Here is a 24,230-nt window from a genome sequence, read left to right on the forward strand (position 1 = left end):
CCTGTCAAGAAGATAATAAAAGGCAGAATTGTGCATATTGGAGTTTTAACAATTCTGTTGAAAATAGACCCCTAACCCGCTTGAATTATTTGCCTTATTTTAACAGGAGCGTTCTTTGACTTGAGTTGTGGTTATAGTCATGTGTCTGCAGATGCACAAGTTTGCACATAACAGCTTTGTTACTGTGTGTAGCGATAGTGATGACAGGTTTATGGACATGTTGTTTTTATATTCAGGTTTATTTTTTAAATTAGAGGTGAGTAATATCACACAGAAACCTTCTCAATGTGGTAAATTATTGTTTGCACCAACCTATGTAAAGCGAGTTAATTTAACACCTTTTTTGGTTGAAGCCAGATCAGAAACAGCCTTCAATAATTTGCTATGTTGTTAGTGAACACAGTGAAGTGATGCTGCAGTGCTGTATTTTATGAAAACAAACACCTGCATCTGAATCCACAGCGTTTAAATTCAGTTCCAAACATTAAATCTCTAATGAAGATAATCAGTGAAAGACATTTACGTGGCAGCTTCTACAGCCTGTGTTGCTTTAATCAGATTAAAATGGCATCATTAGTGTGCAAATGCAAATGTTCCCGCTGCCGCTGCTCGCCACATCCTGCAGGAATAATAAAGTGTCTTGTGACTGAATGGAACAACATTTTGCTGCAAACATTTTCTTGCTGCCTCTCTAATCAGATTACAGTCCTCTGCTGACTTTGTGTTTTCATACGCAAATTGAATCACAGCTCAATTCCGACAAGGAAATTGGTAACTTGGTTGATACAATCACAGATGTAAATACTCAAAACACACAGAGCAGTGCAGCGTACGCAGCCAGAAAAGGGAGAGATGCTTCTGACATGAAAAGGTTGCTGGTTTGAGTTCCCTGTAGGTTTAATAATAACAAGTGATACTGCAGTCAGCCTGGCCTCAGAGGTTAGGTATCTTAACTATTTCTGCACGTTATATTGCCAAAAGTATTTGGACAGAGATACCCAGATACCGAAATTGCTTTTCATGTTTGATGTAGGACAATTGTATGCTTCCAACTTTGTGGCAACGATTTCTTTCAACTTGGCAATGCACCCATTTATAACCCAGATGCATAAAGAAATGTTTTCCCTAGTTTGGTGTAGAAGAACTTGACTGGCCTGCACAGAGCCCTGAACTCAATGCCACCCAGCTGCTCTGGGATGAATTTATATGGCCCAGGCACACCAGAAAGCGCCACAGCAAAACTAATCTGCATAGAAATATATGTTGATGTTGGGATTACTCCATGGCCTGATTTGAACTACTGTAGCTAGCAAGCTAACTGCAAACATGCGAGCCAGCAGGGAACATGCTGGAGCTGGTCAGTCACAACAGCTTTGTTTCCTTTCCTCTGACATTTTGTATTCAAGATTACCCATCATTACATTCAAAACAAGAATTAAAAGAGTGAAAAAGGTTTTCTGAGCTTGCTAATGGCACAACAAAGTCGGACAGTTATTTTTAAAAGATGGCGTTTGTGTCATTGACTTCTGTCTCATAACATCTGAAACCAGAGTGGAGGTTGTTTCAGCAGAATACTAATGACCATGGTTTTGGAAACACATGTTCAACTATCACACAAAAACACAAGGTGCCCAAATGTTGTTTCTTGAGAGGCTACATTTTCTCTTCATGCCTAACATTATGTTTCTGGCCTTCTTCATTGTCACTTTCACTCAGATTTAAACCCCTTTTGGTTTCATTTCTTTATTGCTTTCGATTGCTCTCTCTCTCTGAATCACGTCTCTCTCTCTCTTCCTCCTGCAGTTCATCGCTCACGGTCTTTGCATTGATTTAGAAAAAAACTCTCCCTGTTCAGCCGGTAGTCATTATTCGCCAGCGCATCCTTCACACTGAGTTCCTTCAAAAATGCAGTGATATTTGTCAACCTTATTTTCTGCTACAGTGACTTTGACCTTTGTGGCCTTTAACTGTGCTATTGATCTAGAAAATTAAGCCACTCCAGCGTTGCCTTGGGAAGTCTCTTAGCATCAGCTAAACACCAGAATGTAGATGTGTATAAAACTGGCTGGTTGACTCCCGGCCTGAAATCCTTTGTTTGTTTCCCGTCCAGATGAAAAGCTGCCAATGAATGAATGCTACAATAAGTACCGGCCATGGCTGCCCATCGGATCATCAGAGTGACGAACAACAACCACATTCTCCCTCGCTGTAAGTCTGAAGGGACGCTCATCGACCTCAGTGAAGGGGTCACTGGAGCCAGTCTCAATGATGTCAAAGGTCAGTATTTCACTGTGGCCAAACTGGTTTTAGGTCATTGTTGATATTTAGAAATTATACGTTCAAAGTTCATTCAATATCTCGAGAAGTTAAATAATTTGCTTCTTTAATCTTGTGCTTCTCGTCTTTTTGCATTGAAATTATTCAGTCATGTTGTTGAAAACATTATTGCTCTTTCTCTGGCTCTTTCACTTCACTGGTTACACTTCATTACAGCTTTGCTTACATGCTCCATATACGCTAATGAGGTGAACTAAAAATAGTAAATTATGCAGTAAATTATGCAGTTCATCTTCTCATACATTTACCTAGTCATCTGAAAATGTTGTAGTTGTAGTCAGAGTAGTTAAAAACAAGCTTTTCTGTTCTGTTTTTCAGGATTAAGGTATCTTTTTCAGCTTCCGCAAAGTTTTGAGGTATTAAAATGAACCCTTGAACCTGATCTTTTTCCTTTTTAGTGCCTTCTCCCAGTGCCTTAAGGCTGGACACTTCAGCCTCCTATGGAGCTGCACAGGAAGTGGTTGCCATAAAGGATTATTGCCCCAGCAGCTTCACCACACTGAAGTTCTCCAAAGGTGATCACCTCTATGTGCTGGACACGTCAGGTGGAGAGTGGTGGTATGCCCACAACAACACGGAAATGGGTTACATCCCGGCCGCCTACGTCCAGCCAGTCAACTTCAGGAACTCTTCGCTTAGCGATAGTGGGATGATCGACAGTCTTGGAGAAGGATACGAGGATGGCTCCAAGGAGTTTGGAGGTTTGGGGGAATGGACAGGGATGGCTCTTAAACCCTCTCCAATTTACAACAACAGTCCCTTCTCTGTGAACCCCTTTAACTGTCCGTTAGATCAAAACTGCAAAGATATAGGTGTAAGGAACTCAGCAGACCTTATTCTGTTTGATGCACTGGCATCTCCATCATCTTGCTCCAACTTTAACACTAATACAATCATGACCAATGGGTTCAGCACCTGCCTCATTAACAGTACCACTCCCACCAGCCCAGACCAAGAGGTTGTACCCAACTTCAACAGGGATAACCCGTTCTTCAGGAGTAAACGTTCCCACAGTCTCTCAGAACTGTCAGTCCTGCAGGCACAGTCGAATCCAACCTTACCCTCTTCAGGATTCTTCACAGGCCTTAAGGCCCCTTCACCAGAGCAGTTTCAGAGCAGGGAGGACTTCAGGACTGCTTGGTTGAACCACAGAAAGCTAGCCAGGTCTTGCCATGACCTTGACTCCCTGGGCCAGAGTCCTGGATGGGGCCAGACACAGCCAGTGGAGACCAACATTGTGTGCAGATTGGACAGTAACGGAGGTGTTGTTCAGCTCCCGGACACCCAGATCAGTGTACACATCCCCGAAGGCCATGTCAGCCATGGAGACCATCAACAGATCTCCATGAAGGCCTTACTAGATCCTCCTCTGGAGCTCAACAGTGACCGCTGCTCTACCGTCAGCCCCGTGTTGGAGATCAAGCTCAGCAATATGGAGACCAAGTCCTTTATCACGTTAGAGATGAAGGTATTGGTAACTGTCAAGAAGGAGAGTTGCCACACTGCGGAGGTGCTTTGCGTTCGCAGCGACTGCAAAGAAGGGCCTTACACGCCGATCCTGAATGCTTACATTTACAAAGATACAGTCCAGGTGCAGTTGGATAGTCTAGAGCCTTGTATGTATGTGGCTGTTGTGGTTCAGTCACAGTACATCAGCCATAATACTACTGTTTGGGACCACGTGCAGAGGAAAGTAACTCTGGGCGTCTACGGACCTAAACACATCCACCCTTCCTTCAAAACAGTCGTGGCCATGTTTGGGCATGACTGCGCCCCTAAGACCTTGTTGGTAAGCGAGGTGGGCCGACAGGCTAGTTCCACACCACTAGTGGCTCTTCAGCTGTGGGGGAAGCACCAGTTCATTCTGGGGTACCCTCAGGACCTCCAGGTGGGATTGTACTCCAACATGTCCAACTACCTGGTAAAGGCGAGTGAGGGTGCAGGGGTGATTCGGGGATTTCAGGTCAAACTTGGCAAAGTTAGCAGGCTGCTGTACATGATCACATCACACAACCCCAACAGCATCTCGGATTTCACTCTCAGGGTCCAAGTCAAGGATGCCCTCGACTGTATCCTCACCCAGTTCTGCGTCCAGACTCCACAGCCACCTCCAAAGACCGGAGCCAGGGTAATGGGACAGAGGAGGTTTCTGAAAAAGAAAGAAGTAGATAAGATTGTCCTATCGCCACTGGCTGTCACTTCCAAATATCCAAAATTTCAGGACCGGTGCATTACCAACCTTAAATTTGGCAAGTTAATCAAAACAGTGATTAGGCAGCACAAGAGTACTTATTTGCTGGAGTATAAGAAGGGGGATGTTATTGCTTTGCTCAGTGAGGAGAAAATCAAACTGCGAGGACAACTGCGGACCAAAGAGTGGTACATTGGATACTATCAGGGAAAGATAGGCCTTGTGCATGCCAAGAACGTTTTAGTTCTGGGTAAGGTCAAGCCCATTTATTGGTGTGGGCCGGACCTAACGACCACAATGCTGTTGGAGCAGATACTGAAGCCTTGCAAATTTCTTACATACATCTACGCAACCGTTCGGACGGTTTTAATGGAGAATGTGGGAAACTGGAGGCCGTTTGCAGATGCCTTGGGGTACGGGAATTTGCCTCTGAATTATTTTTGTCGGACTGAGCTGGACAATGAGCCTGAGAGGGTGGCATCGGTTCTGGAGAAACTCAAAGAGGAGTGTACGAACATGGACAACAAAGAGAGGAAGTCCTTCCAGAGAGAACTCATGATGGTAAGACCACAACACGCTTTCATTTTACTGCCTTAATGTTTGTATGACTTGTTTTCAGAGAAGAGGCTATGATAGGCACTCTGGTAACGATAGTAACACTTCTCACTGACCCAGAAGTCTAAAAGTTAGGAAGTTGATTTGTTTCTCTCAGTTGCTCCTATGTTTTCCTGAGAAACAAACCATTCCTATTAATTGTTGAATTGGTATGAATCTTGGAAATTCGGATGCCCAAGCTTTGCCTTTTTGCTAAGAAAGGCTACAAAAGTCATGGAAAGGCAACAGCGACTCTCCAGACAGCTGCTTTAAGGTAGCCTTGAGCCTTGGCCTTATTCTGTCAGGTGCTGTGAAGCTGCAACCTTTTTCTTAAAGGGAGAAAATATGAAACTGACCTCTGAAGTTCTTATTAGGGGGATGAAAATCTGTCACTGTCCCATAGACAAAGAATGGGGTACTGCCTGTTGTGTGAGTCCCAATGGGGACTAAATTTCAATTAGTCATTTATCTCTAAATCCCCCAGGCCTATAGCAAGTTCATAGAGTCTGAATATAGTCAATTTGATAATATAACAGAAAAAACAGCACGTCCAGAGCATAAAGTATTATGACAAAGTGCTTTCTCATTATTTTCTCGGAAAGAGTGGAGCAAGCTCACAGTCTCTGAATTGTCCTTGAACAGAGAAATATAGTACATGAAGTCTTACAGTTGGAGCCAATCCCCAAATATCTTCCAAATGTTACATTATTCAAAAAAAACATTCATGCTCAGCAAAAGCATTTACTGCACCGATAAACGAGAAAGAAAACTGTTTGGCATTGCTATAACACTGCGGCATCAACTTTCATTCTCAAAGGATGCACATTACAAACCGAGCACTTTTATCAGTGTCCCTCAGATGGCTGGTGCATCATTAGGTAAGCTTTGTAGAAGCTAAAAACAACAAATATCTCATTTCCTAAACAGCCGCCTGCTGTCTGATTGATTAATGCCTCAACATGTTTTCTTTACACAGAAGCCTGTGTTGCAGTCGGACAATGTGACACAATCTGAGCGTGTGCTGGAAGGATTTCAGTCCTTATGCTCAGTCACATGAATGGTAAACAACTTGTCTTACAGCCTGAGGTGGCTCACAGTGGGAACAGCCATCACATGAAAAATGAAAGCGAGGGTTGGGGGAGAAAATCCTGTAAAGGGAAGCATAGAAATAAAACTTAACATCTGCAGTTTGAGCAAAAACAACTCTGTCAAGCAAACGCACGCAGGCCTCGATGTGTTTTTCTCCTCCGACAGCGCCGGCACCCTGGGGGAAGCAAAATTGTCCCGAGACATTTCCCTCGCCAGACGCCATTATTCAAAAAGTACTTTAGCAAAGTACATTTTCCAACTGCTGTTTATCCAGGCAGAGTTGATGAAACGTGCGTGCACTTTTATTGCAGCGATGTGCTCAGTGCGGTTTCAGCTGGCAGCTACCAGAGCAGGTGGGGGTAAAGAGCCTTGCGAAATGAGACTTTGACAGTAACTGTTGAGGTAAAGGAGAGCGTTGTTCATTCACTGTTCATGCTTTTTTACCTTGCACTGTTATCCTTCGCAACTCACCTGCAGCTACCTCTCCCTGTTTGGCTCTCAGTCATGTAACCTCCACATAACCTCGCTGCGTCTAAAGCAAAGTAGGCATGCTTTTATGTTTTAATAAAGGCTTTTATTCTGGCGGCTACCTCCAACTCCTGCTGAGGCTTTAAACTTGCGGTGTGCACAAAGAGCACCTCAGCTTTCTTATCAGCGAACCAGGCTCCATCCTTGCCTCAACTGAGCTGCTTTTTTTTTATATATTTACCAGGAATGAAAGGAGGACACACTCAGATGTGCTTCATTGAAGTCCAGCAATTTTCTTCTGAAGTCAGAAACCCTTTGATCACTAAGGACGATACAGAAATTTGTCCCACTGACCTTGATGACCCGTCCATAAGTGCCCCAGCACATGCAAGTGTTACACTGATATATTGTTTGCCATGATGTGGAATTAACATAATTGACATAAAGTTTCACCTGAGTTTAAGGGCCAGTTGTCAAAACATGATTTCATTACATTTAGTCTCATGTTGCTTTACAAGATGTTCACACCAAATCAGATTTTAACAGGTGAAAATGACGCAATGGAGCACAAGCTCAATGTAGCATCTATTAGAGGTTAAAATGTATATGATGAGTACATAGAACCCATTAAAGCTGAAACAATTTGTCAACATCAAACAATTAGTTGATTATTAAATTTAACAAAATATTCAAGCAAAGCAAAAAAAAAAAAAAAAAAAAAAAAGCTCTTTTCTGAATGTTAAGTGATAGTAAATTGAATATTTTGAAGTTTTGGGCTGTTGGCCAGACAAAATAGTTAGAAAATATCTAATAGAGCTCAGAGAATTTTGCACTTTTTTCTGAAATTCATCCATTAATATCGATTGATGAAGAAAACAAGCCCTAACACACAAACTGGAAGGCATCTCTGGTAAAAAGTTAAAGCAAGTTAGCTGCGTGTTGTCTTTGTGTGTCTCCAAATTCTGATTCACATCACATTTTCCAACCATACAACACTATGTTTCACCATCTTTGTCTGCTCCCTTTCGGGCTTTGGGCTTAGGGCTTCCGTCAATCTGTCAATTACTTTCTTGATTAATCAATTAGTTGTTTGGTCTATTAAACGTCAGAAAATGGTGAAAAATGCCGATCAGTGTTTCCCAAAGCCCAACATGACGTCCTCAAATGTCGTGTTTTGTCGACAACCCAAAAATATTCATTTTTTTTTAACACAGAGGAGTGAAGAAACCAAATAATATTCACATTTAAGAAGAAGAAATCAGACTGTTTTTCTTCAAATCACTCAAAGTGATTAATCGATTGTAAAAATAGTTGCAGGTTAATTTGATCGTTGACAAGATTGATTGTTTGAAGGCATCAGCTTCAGCTACTGGAAATTGTGATGAACATTTTTCACTAACTTTCTAAATGTTTGCAGCCCAGCTTCAGTTTAAGGGCTTGGCTGACGAGGTTCTCTCTTTTTTAGGCTTAGGATATTTTGGCTCTCGTAACGTGTGTCCACCTTTTCGGCTTATAATGACAAAAACATTCATCTGAATTTGGAGAAAGGGCATAAACTGATATGCCTCAGTCACCCGCTGTTTGCCACATGATAAGCGATCAGACCCACTCCTCAAACATCAGTGCAGGTCTGCAGCTGGTTGCTCAGTCAGGCCAGTTTTCTCTCAAAAATAGATGCATTTTTGAAAAAGAACAGGTTGCCTTAAGCTGATTTTCTCCTGGGGTTTATGTCCAGACACATTTAAAACTTGTGTTCCTGCTGCAAAAAGTCACTGCCTAGTTTACTGCTGTAGTTCAGTTGTAAACCACTCTAGGATGTGTGTGAATATGTGTGTGTGTGTCCCCTGCAACATTTTCCCCCGGAGAGCAGTAAATTGCCATCAGGCTGCAGGAACAAGACCCAGTGAGTCACACAGGCTTGAATTACTAAATCTTTTCCTCAAAGCAAAAAAAAAAAAAGCTTGTCTTATACAATAGTTACTAAAACATTCCTATGTAGAGAACCTCTGGCTTCAAAATCCGTGATTAGCAAACAGGGCGTTCAGTGCTTTCTCTCATAATAAGGCTTTCATCCAGTCAAGACCTGCTCTTTTCCAGGATGAAAATACCCAAATCCAAGATAATCTGTGAAATGTTCTGGATGAGTGTCTAATTCTAACATCATGGAGAACAATATGTCAGGCCAGTGTGTCCGAGATCCTTGTTCGAGCACTTCACTAACAAAGACCACAACGCTTGCGTATGCAGAACGTGTTCGGAAAGGATGAAATCATTTCATCTCAACGGGGCGACCTGAGGGTCGAGTGGGAGTCGATTAGAAGTATAAGCTTGGAGGTGTCGTGGGGAGGAACCCAGAGAAGGAGGCTCAAGGTGGGGCAGATGAGGTGGCTTCATTGTCCCCCCTGAGGTTTCTGTAATGAGAGAGGAGGCAAAGACACAGAGACATGGGTTTGGTTGGAGGGATGTGTGAACTGATACAAGTGGGAAAGAAAGAATTAAGACCCTCTTTGTACTGTAAGAGCAGGATACTGAATAAGAACAAGGAAAATTAGAATATGGTGAATGCCCTCACCTCAATACATTGACTTTTTCTCAATATTTGAAGCCAATCTGCTCACATAATGGCGCCCAATATATCCATACCTTTTTTTCGTAGACCAGTTTTTATTCAACAGTAGCTCCACAAACAAAGCTCTGCTAATCTCGGTGTCTTTAGTCTCCGGCTCAACCACACGTGTTGAGCTAATCAGTTTAGCTGCAGGACCACAATAGCATTGGTTAGCGCAGTTATCCCTAAATATCCCCTCAAACAGAGCTTGTGCGAAAATGTGTAGATGTGCAGTTGTGGAAGGAGAAATGAGGGTATAAAATAAGACAAAATTGAAATGCGTAAGAGGTAAATATGCTTGTTTTCTTGTAGTTTTTGTGAAGTAAAAGTTGTGGGGATCTTTCAAAGCAGAGCTGTAACCTTGCTGGCTTTAATTGCTGCTCTGGACAGCCTGGAACATAAAAAAATGAAAGCGTTGCAAGTGCTGGTGGTTTGTCTTCAGGGTTTAGCCCATCACGCCTCCCCCTCTCTCTTTCCACACAGCCGACAGGTGTTCTCATGTGAAATGTGAGCAGGCATTGATCAGGATGGAGCTGAAGGCCCGGGGGGCATCCGACACCGCCCCAGCAGATCTTTTAACGCCGTGGCTCCAGTTACGAAGGCAGAGGACAAATGAGAGAGTCCCTTCTGCTTGTCAGTGGAGGAGAGTGGCGGAAAGGCCAGGAGAGTGTTGTTTAATAATAGATCCACGCAGAGAGGCGGGGCAAATCACTCCTGCAGGGGACGTTATCAGCCCCCAGCTTGTCGGCTCCCATCTAAAACCTAGTCATAAAGCTCAACAGTAACAGAGTCCACGGCTCGGAAAATTAGACTTCTTTATAAACGAACAGCCGCCTCCATCCCCTGTGACAACCAATAAAAATCAGCATGTTAATTAAGCAATAAATATTAAGCAGCCAACCAGATTATCCAAACCTGGCTGCTGCAGCTTTATTGGGCCGCATACTAGTAATGTGTCAGAGGAACATGGAAGATTTGCAGGAAAAATGCCTTTTTGTCAGGTAAAAACAACACAGCACACAGTTTTTTGAATATAACCTCCTGTCAGTTCCTGCTGAGAAACCTGCTCCACAAAGAAAGTGATTGATCTAAACCGAAGAGTCAAAAGCAAAAGTGTTTCCTCAACAGCAGCAAGCGAGAATCGCGTTCGTCTTCCTGCCAGACTTCATCTAACAGGACAACTCAACCAAACAGCAGCGGCTAATCCTGTATTTAGAGCAGCTGTGCTTCTGCAACATCTGTAGAACATTGAAAGCTAGACTAATTTTTTGCATTCAGCGAGACAACAAGCTGTTAAAAGTAGATGTTTGAAGCTTGAAACTACCAGAAAGACTTTCCAAAAATCATTGTTCTTCTTTTGTACATAATTTCACTGAAAAAATTTAGGTTTTTTGCTTTTGAGCTCCTCTTCTGTCTGTTCTCTCTTTATCTCACTCGTTTTACTCGTTGTTGTTTCAACCAGAGTTAATTGTGTCAGTTCTGTTTTTTATTTAGTCTTTTGGTCTCAAAGTTAACAGGAACAATTTTAATCTAGTTTTAGTCTTTGAAAACTTGACATTTTAGCTTACACTGCTGCACCTCCTGCTGAGTGAAGCACATGTGATCATTCATGAGGGCAAAAGTTGCATTTACTAATTTTCAGTCTGAAAGCTGAGCGTTTGGGGGAGAGTTTATGAATTATTGACATCTGAAAACATCATGAAAACATTGAGCAAAGAAAGGGCTTGAAGCTGGTCCTCCTTGTCATGTTATCTCTCTTTTTTAATTTTTCTCCCTCTGCCTTCCTCTCAGCCTCCTCCTCCTCCTCTCTCTCTTCCTCTTTTCTACCTGTCAATGTTATCATCTCCCCTCCTCCCTCCTTCCTGTTGAAGCCTTTGGAAGTGAAGCTCATTTAGCTGACAGCCGCTCGGTCAGCTGTCAGCGCCGTCTGTCCGGCTGCTCGGGGGCTTCCTGCAGCTCGCCGCTATCATATTTGTCAGACACTTCAGTCTCTCGCGGAGCGGACTGTTTTTTTTTATTTTTAGAACAGAATCAATTTCTTTATTTAATAATGTGGAAGCATCAACCAGTCTGGAAACAGAGAAATCGATGAAGAGAAAACATGTTGTTGTGCAGCTGCTGATTCATTTCTCCATTCTGGCATTACATAGAGACCACAACATGGTTCAGACTGTAAGAACCTTGTCTTATGTTGCATTACGTCACCAGTTTACCAGTTTAAGGAGCCGGGTTGACCAGAATTCCAAAAAAGGCGAAACAAATTGAAGAAGCCCACATGAATTACACTGAGGGACTGACCTGCACATGTAAATGACTGCAGCTGGAAATGAAACAACAGCTGACAAAGTGCCCTTGAGCAAGCCACTGACCTTCAACCTCCATCTGTTGCATGCAATATGTGTCTCAGAGGGAGGTCTTTTTCCCCAAAAAAGGCAAAAAAAAAAAATAAAAATCAGAGTTAAAGGTAAATGACTCCACCTCTTTGCACTCCCTGACACCCTGACCTTTATTTTGAAGCACAAACTCCTTCCTGTCGGGTCACCTGCTTTAATCCTTTCCGGCTTAAACAATACGTACAAGAGCTCCTGATTTGCATTTGAACTAATCATGCTCATTTCCAGAGAGCAGGCCGCAGTGTTGAACCCCCGACGAGTGCGTTTGGATCTATTTTTAACTGGAACCTGGTTGAAGCCTGAACCAGCAGGCGGAGGACAAAGTGCTTGTCGGCCAGGTGGTAGAGAGAGATAGAGACAGACAGGGAGAGAGAGAGGAGAGGAGAAACTGGACTGTTGTGTCGTGCCTGGTTCAAAACCAGACAGTTAACCCTTCACTAAACCCAAACAGCAGCTGTCCAATCAAAGCTTAGTAGCTGTAACTCAGCACCTACAGGTCTGTCAAGCTTTATGTTTCTCGACATGTAGATGTGCGCAAGGCTCCAAGAAGAGTTTGGAGGATGGCGTCTTTGTGCAACAGCTGCTGAGGATGCTAATGTAACACCTGGGACATATAGCTTGAGCCTGAGTCTTTTAGCATGATATCATGCGTGCAGCCGTCAAGTACGTATTTAAGACCCTTTTACAGGGGGTCAGCTGGAAATGAGAAGCCTGCTTTTGTTCACTTCTGGGAGGAATCGAAGAACCTTCGATGATAAATCTGCACCGCTATCACTGTAAACTCCATATGTGCAGTTTAAGAGTGGAGAGCTTGACAGGGGCAGCAACTGTAACTGAGGGGGGTGGGGCTAATGGATGAGGGCGGGGCCTAGGCAACAGTTAATTTATCATGTCAGCTGGTTTTGAAGAGTCCCCTCCTTGTAGGTTATCCGGGTTAATTCACTTTATCACAGAGCTGCAGTTCATAACAGAGAAGACAAAAGAGGTGAAAGATAAAGTAGAATAGAGTGTAAAAATAGATTATATTCATAAATGGAAGTGACATGACTTTAGGATTATAAACTTCTTCCTGTCTTGTCTTTTCAAAGTTAAATCTTAAATGTGCTTCTGCGAACACTGATGTATAGTACTTACACATATTCAAATATCCAACTACACTGTGACACTGAGACGCTTTAACTATTATACAATAAATGATGATGAAGTCCGGTGACGTCTTTTATCTTTCTTATTATCAACAATTTTAGTGAAAAGAGGAAAACCGACAACCTGCAGTCTTGTGCAGTGGTGGAAGAAATACTGAGATATTTCACTTTAGCACCAAATAACATAAACAAACAAATATCTGCACAGGGATGTTAATAATTAATCAATTACTGGTAAAAAAAAAAAAAAAAAAAAAAGATTAATAATACATTAAGTTGATTCCATTAGTGCAGGTGTTTAGAGCAGCCGTGATCAGATCAGTGGTTTTCAATGGAGCCCACTTTGCAGGTTCAGCAGTGGAATAATAGGTGTAGTTTATCTTGATTTCATGCAGGAGGTTTGGTTTCATGTGAATCTAACCAGCTCACTGTGGCTCTTTCCTCTTTTGTCATCCTCTTTGTGAACCACGATCCTGGTAAAAACTGATCCAGCTACTTTTATCAATGCTGTATGTTCCATCAAACAGACTGATTCCTTATCGCGCACTGTAGATATTCTCACAGTTTTAATTAAAAAACAGAAATAGGTCAGCACATTTTACTCTTCTGCTCGTCAAGTAGAGGCTGCAGCTCTTCTCCTTTTCATGGCCTGTGAGGTGGTTCTGTTGTTTGAGCATAAGCTGTTGTGTGGATGCTTATGTGGGCTGCATGCTGTCCAATTTTCAGCAATTTATCCTCTGATTGCAGGACACATTAGAGCTGCAGCGTTAGTCGATCAACAGAAGGACCTGCAAAAAGTTCAACAGTTCATTCAATCTTTGTTGTCATTTTCAAGTAAAAATGGCCGATATTCGCTCGGATCTTTCTATCATGTCATGTTTTCTGTTTGTACATCTGTAAAGTGATGTGTCATTGTCTCAGTGTTGCAGCGCTGTGATGGAAACTTGTTATTGCGCCCAAATATTGATGCTTATCATGAATTTAAATTTTGAGTGAGAGACAAATTAGTGTGAAATTTGGTCTTTTTGATTCAGATTAGAGTGTTTTGGAGGCTGCAGACTGTGTGTGTGTGTGTGTGTGTGTGTGTGTGTGTGTGTGCGCGTGTGTGTGTGTGTGTCCATGTGCTGCTTTGAAGCTGCAGCTGACTGACAGAGAGGCTGAATCACTACAAACCGCTCGGGCTCCATTAAATTAAGTCGAGGCATGTATTTGGTTTCTTCTTTTGGTTTTTTTAGTCACGTACATACATTTCTTCATTTCTTATGATTTACATAAAAGCAACGACTGCACACACATTTACTTTTCTATATTATCACACCATGTTCACATTCAGAATGCTGCCATCTGAGGGCCATTAAGACAAAACACTCACAAGTTTCACGCGACACTGAACACAACGCTGACCTCTGATCTGATGAAGCTGTTAATGAACTGAGTATTCACCGTGTGGACGCTGCTCAAATGAAAGGAGCACAGTCATCTGACAGCTTTAGCTACGAGTTCATTTACAAATCAAGATTTTTACATACAAAACATATGAAGAGCTTCTAGAATAAGATGTTTTGTTATAAATGAAGCCACCCAGAAGTATATATAAGTACAGCTGGAACGATGAATCATGACAGAAAACTATTCAAGTCATTTTTATGTAAAAACATTTTATGCTCCAATTTCAAAACTGTGACGATTTTCTGCTTTTTCTTTTTATTATTCAAATTTATTTGTTCTAATTTTGAGGTTTGGACTGTTTTTTGCATTGTTCGCAAACAATCTGTCAATTAATGGCGAAAATAATCAACAGATGAATCCATAAAGAAAAGAATCATTAGTTTAATCATTAGTAACAGTAAAGTCCTGCTTTTACATGAATGCATGAGTCACAATATCATATATAACATCAATATAGGACTTTTACTTTAGTATTTTTTTAAAGTGTGGTATTAGTACTTGTATTAGAGTCTTTGTCATCATGTGGCCACTGTAGCTTCACTCGATGAAGGAGTTCATTGGTTAAGTAACATGTTTCTAGTCATTATTTTGCCTATTCAATTTCCATTAATGGTTAATTAAAGTTATCATTGCAGCCCTGGTTGATTTGGCGGCGGGTTGTTTCTGCCTGTTTTCCGACTGCAATTTGAAATGATCGACCATTGAGGGCAGTAAATTGACAAACGAGCCGTGGGCTGAGAGGATTCATCGTGCCACGTTGTTTTAATAGAGAAAGTCATCATCTGTCGTTTCTCCGTCACGCCTTGAGCAACCATGATCTAATTTTATGCTTAATGCTCAGCACAAGCCGTTTCCCAGACAACAGCATGGTACAGTAGAAAGTCGCAAAAATTAAAGCTGCAGAAATTACTGTTTTCTTTTGTCTGCATTTTAGTGGCAATCAGTGCGAACCTCTGCGACAAATACACTGTTCTTCCTGAGGCTGCTTCGTACAAAAGCGACCATGTGTTTCACCAGTTGACCACTCGCAATGTGAAGCAGTAACTTATATACAATGGCTCTCTGTTAGCTTCCACAGAGGGTGGCTCCTCGTTCACACAACAGCAGACTATACAAACTGACCAGCTGAACAGAGAATCAATGAGGTAAAATTACAAAAAGTATGGCTGGATTACACTCTGTGTCACTTCCTGTGAATCATTGGAGTGTTTGAAGACAACCTGAATCCATCACAGGAATGGCAGACCCTGCCACAGTAAAACCTACTACACAGAGACGTAGTGAAAGAATATTCAATCTCTGCTGCAAGACAAACAAATAGAAGCAAAATTTGCAGCAAACACCAACGTCTTTCTGAAATTCAAGTTGCTTGTCACCAGAGGACGTGTGCATAAAGTTTCTTTTGAGTCTTGACGCACGTTGGGCAGCGTTAGCATGTTTTCGAGCTTCACTTGACAATGAATGGCATCCCGTGGCCTCTCTAGTGTTTGAGTTCATGTGTGTGAACGGAGCGTAACATGAAAACCTCCATTCAGTGTGTCCTTTTGACCTCTGCTGCTTCCTCTGTCTGCTGTGCTGGATTCCACTACCGACATTTTGATTGGGTGTACTGGCTGCCAGTCATCAGCTTCCAACAGGGTGATCTTGCGAAGTTAATGAATGCAGCTCGTGTGTGGTCTCCACGCTGGTTTTATTTGCACTTTATATGCATGATTTTGTGTCTAGTTTGAATTATCTTGCGTAAACTCATATCACACCCCTGGTGGGCCTAGTTAAGGGTGAGCGTGTCCGCTTGCTTGGAGCTTTCTGGGGCTGGCAGCGAAGGAAAACCTCCCCTGCAAAGAGCCTGAAAGGTATCACCACAGGACAGTGCATCACTTTGAAGTGTGTGTTTGTGTGTGTACGACGCTGCTTTTCTGAACCAAAATCTTATCTCTGGATGGACGCACACACGCACACGCTGCACTTTTTGGGCTTGGTGAAAAGAAAATGCCTCAGCGTCCGCTGTGCCTGTTTTCAAGGAAAAAAGAGAAGCAAATGTCGCCTGCGGTGTATTTTCCAGTCAGCTGCTTTTGTTAATGCTCAGTATTTTCTAACCCTCATTTAACCGGGTTAGCTGAGTAAGAACATATTTACAGCAGCAGCCTGAGGGACATGACTACTTACAGGAGGTTAAGGATTATATTCATACACACAGCCATAAAGAAGGTTGTTTTTTCTCTAAGAACCGTGTTTTAAGCTTTTATGTTTGCTGTTCAGCCCTTGTGGGAAGCTGAAAGGCGCACTGATTGGACTAGAGACTAGAACAGTGGTTTCAAGCCGGGTAAATCTGATGAATCATGAACATTACCAGGGCAGAGCTTTAAAACTCTCTTTATGTAAAACTCTAAAAAGTAGAAAAGGTCCAGAATGGGAGTAAAGATATTCTTATCTAAAGAAAACTGTCTCCTGTTCCCCCATCAGGCGTTGCTGAAGATGGACTGCCAGGGTCTGGTTGCCAGACTGGTCCTGGATTTTGTCTTGCTGACCACGGCGGTGGAGGTGGCATCCCGGTGGAGGGAACTGGCCGACAAACTCGCTCGAGTGTCCAGACAGCAGATGGAGGCTTACGAGGCTCCACACCGAGACAAGAACGGACTATTGGACAATGAGGTGAGAGACCTGAGAACATATTGTACAAAAAAAATAACTACACCCTCTGCCACGTTTGAAAAACATAAACAGGAAGCGTAGTGTCATGGGGTCAGTGAGCAAGCTGCGAGCGACAACTACAGTCTTTTTATTTTAGCCTATACTTTATTTAATGATCTCCTCAGGAAGTGTGAGTCACATTCACTCTAAAAGTATGTGCATCATGTCTGCAGCAGCATGCAGCAATCAGGCAGTAAGGCTTTAAAGTACCTCAATTGCCTCAACGAGCTGTGTCACAGCCACTGCTGCTGCAAGTGCTGACCAGATTGGTAAGTGAGCCAAGCTACAAAAAGCCAACGCCGGCATGCACCTCTCTCACCTCATGCAGTTTCTATAGAAACAGGCAGAATGGGGCAGAACCTCTGAAAGCAAAGACAATGAAAGTTGGTCCAATCTGTTGCCTCCTGGATGTTCCTAAACTCTTCCTCTTCTCTCCCTGTGACCCCGATCCCAACCCCTCAGTGCATGTGGAAGCCAGCCTACGACTTCCTCCTGACCTGGGCCGCCCACGTGGGGGACAGCTACCGAGATGTGATCCAGGAGCTCCACCTCGGCCTGGACAAGATGAGGAACCCCATCACCAAGAGGTGGAAGCACCTGACCGGCACGCTAATCCTCGTCAACTGCCTCGATACGCTCCGCAGTGCCGCCTTCTGTCCCACGGGATACGGAGATTTCGCCGTTTGATCAAGTTCATCCACCTGGAGAACACGAGGGTTGTCTTGTGGAACTCAGTACTTCTTAGCCCTAAAATTCATCTGTGGAGTTCAGTTGATGATGGCGAACATTCATTGACGGTTCAACAGGACACAAAGTTTGGGAAGGATGTCAGGGATCTTTGACCGGTTCAGGGTGTCCGGTTAATCTCTTTCCTCAGCCTTCGATCTTCAGGTCAGACTTTCACGTCCTGGTCTCGTATTTGTAGTCTTGGATCGGTATCCTGGCACCACCGATTGGTTCTCAGTAAGCGCCAGATGTAGAAATGCCATTGGATGAGTTCTATCATTGGATAAGTCAATGTGAAACTGGAGGATCTGCCTCTGTCTGTTTTTATGCCTCTTGTTTGTCCTGCTTTCTTTTTCGCTTCACTCTTCATCTCTTTTCTACCTCACCCTTTGTCTGAATCGCTTTCTGTCTTTTCTCTTTAGACATATATCTTTCTGTCTTTTTTATGTCGTCTTTCTCTGTGGTTTGTTTTCCGACATTATTACATTTTCCCTTCCTGTCTCACACTTTTCTCTTCTTATTTTGCTTCACTGCATTACAGCTTGTATAATTTCCGCTTTCTGTCACATCCTCTCTGTACAGTCTTTTTCCTTCACCCTCAGGACAACAGCAGAGACCTAAACCACTACAGTGCATAACCACATATACTGTGAACTTTGACCTTTCCTCCATCTTTGAAAGCTGATTTGACCCCCGCAACAACCTTTCCCTCCATTTCTGACTGGCAGTTTTTATTCTTTCACTGGTAGAGCAGATGTTTAAAACAAATCAAAGAAAATAAATCAGAAGTTGTTTCATACGTTCAAGCATTGAGATCATTTGTCAGTAATTAGCTTGCCAAAAACAGTTAGCTCAGTGCTAACTTACATGTGACTCAGTGTTGTCCATGCAGTAAAGGTACAGTATATTAGTTTATGCAAGATATATTTCTATACTTTTATACTTGCAGAAGAATACAGATGATGTATTATCAACAGAGTATTCTTGTGCTTGGATTTCCCTTGTGTGCAAGTCTTGTCCATCATATTTCATCCGGTGTAACAATGCTGCAGTCTACGACCAGAGCATGTTCTGTTCATCTGAAAACAAAGAATAAAAATTAAACATGGACGCTTGAGTTTTTTGCCCAACATCCAAATCCAGTTCCCTGTGCCCTAGTTAGTTAGGATTTCTTGCATTGCATTAAGTGCATTGAATATTTTCCAGATTTGATTTGTCAACTACTATGTGATAAAGATGGAACTACATATATTTGTGCAACCAGTGCACTCCACCATGATGACTGGATGGAAAATTCATTACAACTAGCAATTCCAGCTAAAGGTCACGTTTTTCATGTAAGTTTGGAACTCTCTCACGGTGTGCAGCATCACTAATCTTTCTCTTGTGGTACTTTTAAATGGAGGTACTGAAGGAGGGTTTGTGTTTTAATTAAAGTCACATTAGCTGTTGCAGTCCACCATCGCTTAAATAAATGAAATGTGACTTTAAACTGAAAAGTATCAGAAAATATCTCGTTTTTGTTCAATTTGTTTTTCAATACGCCTTTTGTCTCTGATTTTATGAGTATAATCACTCAGCTTTGATGCTTTTATTGTTCGTTCCTGCGTCTGTTTTCATTTCACTCATTGTTTTTTTCTTGTTTCTTTTCAACATGTTTTGTGACTGCTGCAGTGTTCCTGTGTCTGTTTGGAATATGAACATGGTCTGAACAGAATATGTGTGAGGAGATTATATATTTGTACTTAACGCCGATGAGTATTGATACGTTCTTGAGTGATCTTGCGTCACCTGTGACAGGTCGCAGATCTGAAGTCTGTTCAGTGTTTCTGTGCAGAAGGTTTCAATAAAGCAGAAAATTGTAATGATATTACAGTGTTTGATTTTGAATTGAACATCATAAAAACATTTTTTCTCATATCTCCTGAGGTTTGATTATTTTTTAGGTTTGGCATGATTCCTCCCATCACAGGCTTCTGCATCTTTATGAAGGTCTTTCAACGAACACGCCTCGAGCTACAACGAATGCACAGTTTGTAGCAGCAAACTCAAAATATACTTTGATAAGATAGTCTAACTGATATTTTGAAATGTTTGCTTGTTTGTCGTCAAACCCTCGATCCAGGGATAATTCAATATTACTGATTATTGACTTTGACTGGAATTGTATCCTGAAGGTATGATTATTTTCTGCTAGTTTGATTCCAAAAACTAATAAAATATGTTGTCAGAGTTTTTGTTTTGCACTCTCAATGATGATGTGATACATTTACACCATTTGTGGCATTAATGTGATTTTACTCTCATGTTTTCTCCAAAACATGCGGCCATAATGTCTCATTTTGCCAGTCTTTGTGCTACGCTAAGATAAACATATCCAGGACACACAGCGTGTCTGCACTGGATGCACAGAGGTGAAACTGACATCCATTTTCTCATCTGACTCTGGAGACTCCTCAGAGACGCAGCAAAGGGTTGATGAGTTTGTTTCACCTCCGTGAATTTGCAAATCAAATTCAAACCCCGACTGTGATTCCCTCTGCACAGGAGCCTTCATTAAGTGAAGGTGTTCTTCGTGTCGGCTCCGTCGTCGTGGATTCCACACAGACAGTAGAGCACATTTCCTTCATGTGAACACATCCATATATCACGCATGGATGCGCAAACAATCGCATGTGCTAATGCATGCACAAACAGCACACATGAATGCACACACATCCTTGTTCAGATGCTCTTTCCCTGCCAAACACAGTCCTCCACACACACACACACACACACACACTTTAATGTGCTTTAATTAAAGCAGATAATTATTCACCCTCAGAGGACAGGCCACCTTGACAGAGTCCTCAGTGACTAACCTTCAACATTCCTGCTCATCTCTTGGACACTGAAAGCTCAGTATTTTTTTTTAGCACATTCAATTATAGTGAACAAGGTGATAAAACTCTCCCAGTTTTAACAAACTGCTGTTTAAAAACGAGTGCATAAATCACCTCACACTGTGCAGCCACTCATGTTTACACATTCTCTTTGCACCAAAAGCAGCATTCACAGGGAGATAAGAACAGGTTCATCTCCGAAGACTCAGAGCTGTCTAAGCTGGTGTTTTCTGCAGAAGCAGAGCAGCATGCTCTTAACTCTCAAAGTTTGATATTTTCTGCTCGAAAAAACTAGATTCAAATGAGGCACCAAGAGCAGATTCAACAGCTCTGAGTTGATAAATGACTGCTAACAAACTGTCTGGCCTTTAATCAGATTACCACAGAGGTCTTTTTCTGCTAATCAATGAGTATGTCTTTCTGTCCGTCAAACCAGGGAATCAGAGAGATGCGAGGGGAAAACAGTCATTTTCTACTCAGCTCTTTCCTGCGTCGATTCGGGACAAACTGGCCAGCTTCGAGACGCTTTTTGAAAATGCAAAGCAGGTGGTGAGATGAAAAGCTTTGGGACGAGCCGTCGGCCCGTTTCATCTGCCTTCGGGAGCTTTGGGGGACGTGTGGAAACAGGCCACGCTGGTTGCACCTTGTGGGTCTGGAGAACGCAAAGAGCCCCTGACAGATAGAGAAAATACAAAAACATAAACTCCTCTATCTGCTTTTTGTCACGCGTCATTTTGGAGCCACAGGAAGGTTTTGCTGTTGTCGTGTGAACGCCTCGCGGGGTGATTATCGCGACTTCAGCTGAATGATTATTTGTGTCTCTCATGGGCTGAAAACGGCTGGAAAGTCTTTCAGACTGAATCACAGAGTCACTCTTCATCAGGTCAACAGGTGGCGCTCACTTCCTGCTGTTAGTGGTTTTATAATAGAGGAGACAGCATTTCACCTCATGAGCCTGTGTTTGTGTCATCATGGCAAGATGTGGTCTGGGAGACACCGACTGTGGCCGGGACCACCACAGAAGCGGTTTTGAATACTCAATCAAAACGAAGGCCGGGTTTTGGTCGATGAGGGCCGAGCACTCACGGGTCAGAACGTCAACATGCTGCTCAGATCCCAACAAGAGGTTTTTGCTAATTTGGAGCAGTTTTATGAGACGTTTCTGTGAAAGACGTCTCAATAATTCCAACTTCTCACCATGACCCACATATGCAGTTTATTTTTTTAGCTTGCAGCACTGCAGAACTAGAGTTACAACCAAGAATCCAGTTTTGTCTGCAAAGTTTATCTTGATGTCCATTTTGCACTGATTTATTTCATATATTTCCTGTATATCTGGGTGTGAAATACGGATGTATTAGCCAAGATTCCACAGGACAACAGTCAGCTTGCAGAGCCAATCTTCCTTTATGTGATTTTCTGGTCCTCTTTACACTTTGGTGCAGTGAAGTGTCTCTCAGTCTCTTAAAATTAACAGGTTGCACATAAAATCTTGCCGTCTGTGTCCAGAAGAGAGAATAAAAGTCTGACCGTGAACTCACAAGAATTATAACAAAGTTTAGAATCTGAACTCGCAGTCTCCCTGCATCACGACTAAAACTCAACAGATGTGTCTCTGTGAAAACCAAACAACCTTCACAATTCAGCCGACCTTGAGCTGTAACTGTTGTGTCAAACTTTTTCCTTGACCTGTGGCTCTCGGAAAGCTGCTCCTCTGACAAAACACCAATTGTTACATCAGCAAAACAAGAATTCAGCAAGCACTGAATAAAGCAGGAATTCATCCAAACAAAATCCAAATAGCCACCATTTAAGAGGTTTTTACTGGATCCATTTGACTGCTTTAACAAAGCGAGGCCGTGTTTCTGTGAAGAATCTCTGAGGAACTTGCTGTACATAAACCACAGAAATTATCACATTTTAGATATAAATTCAAGTCAGAAAAATGACTAGAGCTGCAGTGCAGTTTCCCAGTTCAACCGAGGAAATAAAAGTGCAGTAATGAAAATGAATTTTGACTTGAAAGCTCATTAGAGGCACAGAAACTGAATTTTAAGCAAATTCTAACTGTATATGTAATCACAGATTTCTCTTTTCCATTGAGATGCGGAATTCTTCACCTTTCAATATACCCTGTCTTCCTCTAATAACACCTCGGCTCTCTTACAGACCAGACTTCATGGCCGTTTTCCCTGTTTTTGCAAAGCTGGTCAAGAAGCATGTTTTGCCTTCCTTCAACCGTTCGTCTCGTCGTCCGTTACCTGAGGAACAGCGAGGAGACGGTGGAATAAATTGGAGATAAATCAGTGAAGGAGGCTCTTGTTTTATGGATGAGAAGACGGTGGCGGCAGTGGGCGAGAGACATTTGGGTGACTCAGCCTTGTTAGAGAGAGAGAAGAGTGGAATTAGAGTGAGTTGTGGTCTTATAAAGTTAGATTGTGTGTGTGTGTGTGTGTGTGTCCATGCCCTGGTTATAATTTGTTTTATTGATCCCACACACTCATTAGCAGTGAAATCAATGGAGGAGGAGGTCAGAGAGAACAATTAGTGAGGTCTTGATGACTCAGGCTGTGTTGTTGCCTGTGTGTGTTTGTGTGTGTTCAGGGACGGATTTTCCCTTGTCCTCGTCTCTTTACTCTTACACTAATCCTTCTTAAAGGCCCTGCTTATTCCATGCAGGTGTTTTCACTCACTCTGGCTAATTAGACCTCGTTAATTTGTGTGGGGCTCCACTGCAAGTTTGCTGAGATCAACAGACTTGATGTGCTTATAAAAGCGGCTGCAAGTACAAAGCTGCAAGGGTGGTGGAACGTGCTGAAGCGAGCAGCCGCCTTACATTGAACTAGAAACAGGTGATTTTCTTGGAAGGGGCGAGATTATGAATATGTTTAACCACTGGCTGTTTGCAATGTTTGCAGCCCAGGCCAGCATTTGTGTATGGGGCTCATGTGGGTCGTAAATGGGCTGAATAATGGGCCTGATATGGGATTGTCCACAGCTTCCATAATGGCCCCATGGCCATTGCCCACAAGGCATAATCGCAGCCAAACCTTAACTTCATCTTTTGACAGCTTTAAAGTGTTGGCAGGGACGTTTGGATGCAGCCATAACGAGCTACGTTGTCTCGTCAGGATTTTCTGCTTTTTATATCATCGTGTGTCAAACTGAAGCCGTTAATTAGCTCTGTGTTGAGTCTGAGGCTGCCTCACAAATCCAAACACACAAATTCAAGTAAGCGAAATAAGCACACAGGCCATCTAAAAAATCCTTCTCCCACAATTCAAAGCATAAAAGAAAATGGAAGAGCTGCTCACAGCGAGAACAACTAATTGTGGATGATGGTCTGTCTCTTTCTTGAGTTTAACTGGAAATTGCATTCAAAAGTCACAAAAATATTTGATCATATTCTTTTATAAATCAGTTTAGTGTCTTATACACAATAATCGCAAAAACAGATTTCTATAAAAGCAGCATCACTATTAGAATTGGCTGGGAGGGGAAACGGAAATCAACGCAAGACCTGAGCGAAGCACCCCACCTTTCCCACCTGAGCACATGCAATTACACTGACAGGTGAGTCAGAGGGCTGATCTGACCACACCCACGCAGTCCTGAGCAGCAGTTCAGTCAGCCACAAGCAGTGAAAACACCTTTGTC

The 24,230-nt window shown here is 42.5% G+C and overlaps 1 protein-coding gene across 1 annotated transcript; it reads left to right on the top strand.

Moving 5' to 3' along the window:
- Window positions 1–2,125: 2,125 nt before the first annotated feature.
- sh3bp4a (SH3-domain binding protein 4a) lies at window positions 2,126–19,540 on the top strand. The gene is made up of 4 exons (XM_041966189.1): window positions 2,126–2,277; window positions 2,736–5,089; window positions 16,738–16,926; window positions 17,428–19,540. The coding sequence occupies exons 1-4, from the start codon at window positions 2,154–2,156 to the stop codon at window positions 17,650–17,652; spliced, it is 2,892 nt and encodes a 963-aa protein (XP_041822123.1). The 5' UTR covers window positions 2,126–2,153; the 3' UTR covers window positions 17,653–19,540.
- Window positions 19,541–24,230: the final 4,690 nt, after the last annotated feature.

The sequence above is a fragment of the Chelmon rostratus genome, chromosome 24 (genome assembly GCF_017976325.1).
Source record: "Chelmon rostratus isolate fCheRos1 chromosome 24, fCheRos1.pri, whole genome shotgun sequence".
Lineage (NCBI taxonomy): Eukaryota > Metazoa > Chordata > Actinopteri > Chaetodontiformes > Chaetodontidae > Chelmon > Chelmon rostratus.

What these genes read in the sequence shown, in the direction of transcription:
- sh3bp4a (XM_041966189.1), top strand. Translation starts at nt 2,154, where the DNA reads ATGGCTGCCCATCGGATCATCAGAGTGACGAACAACAACCACATTCTC. An exon ending in TCCAGAGAGAACTCATGATG is followed by an intron (nt 5,090 to 16,737) that starts GTAAGACCACAA and finishes TTCCCCCATCAG; the next exon opens with GCGTTGCTGAAGATGGACTG. An exon ending in ACGGACTATTGGACAATGAG is followed by an intron (nt 16,927 to 17,427) that starts GTGAGAGACCTG and finishes CCAACCCCTCAG; the next exon opens with TGCATGTGGAAGCCAGCCTA.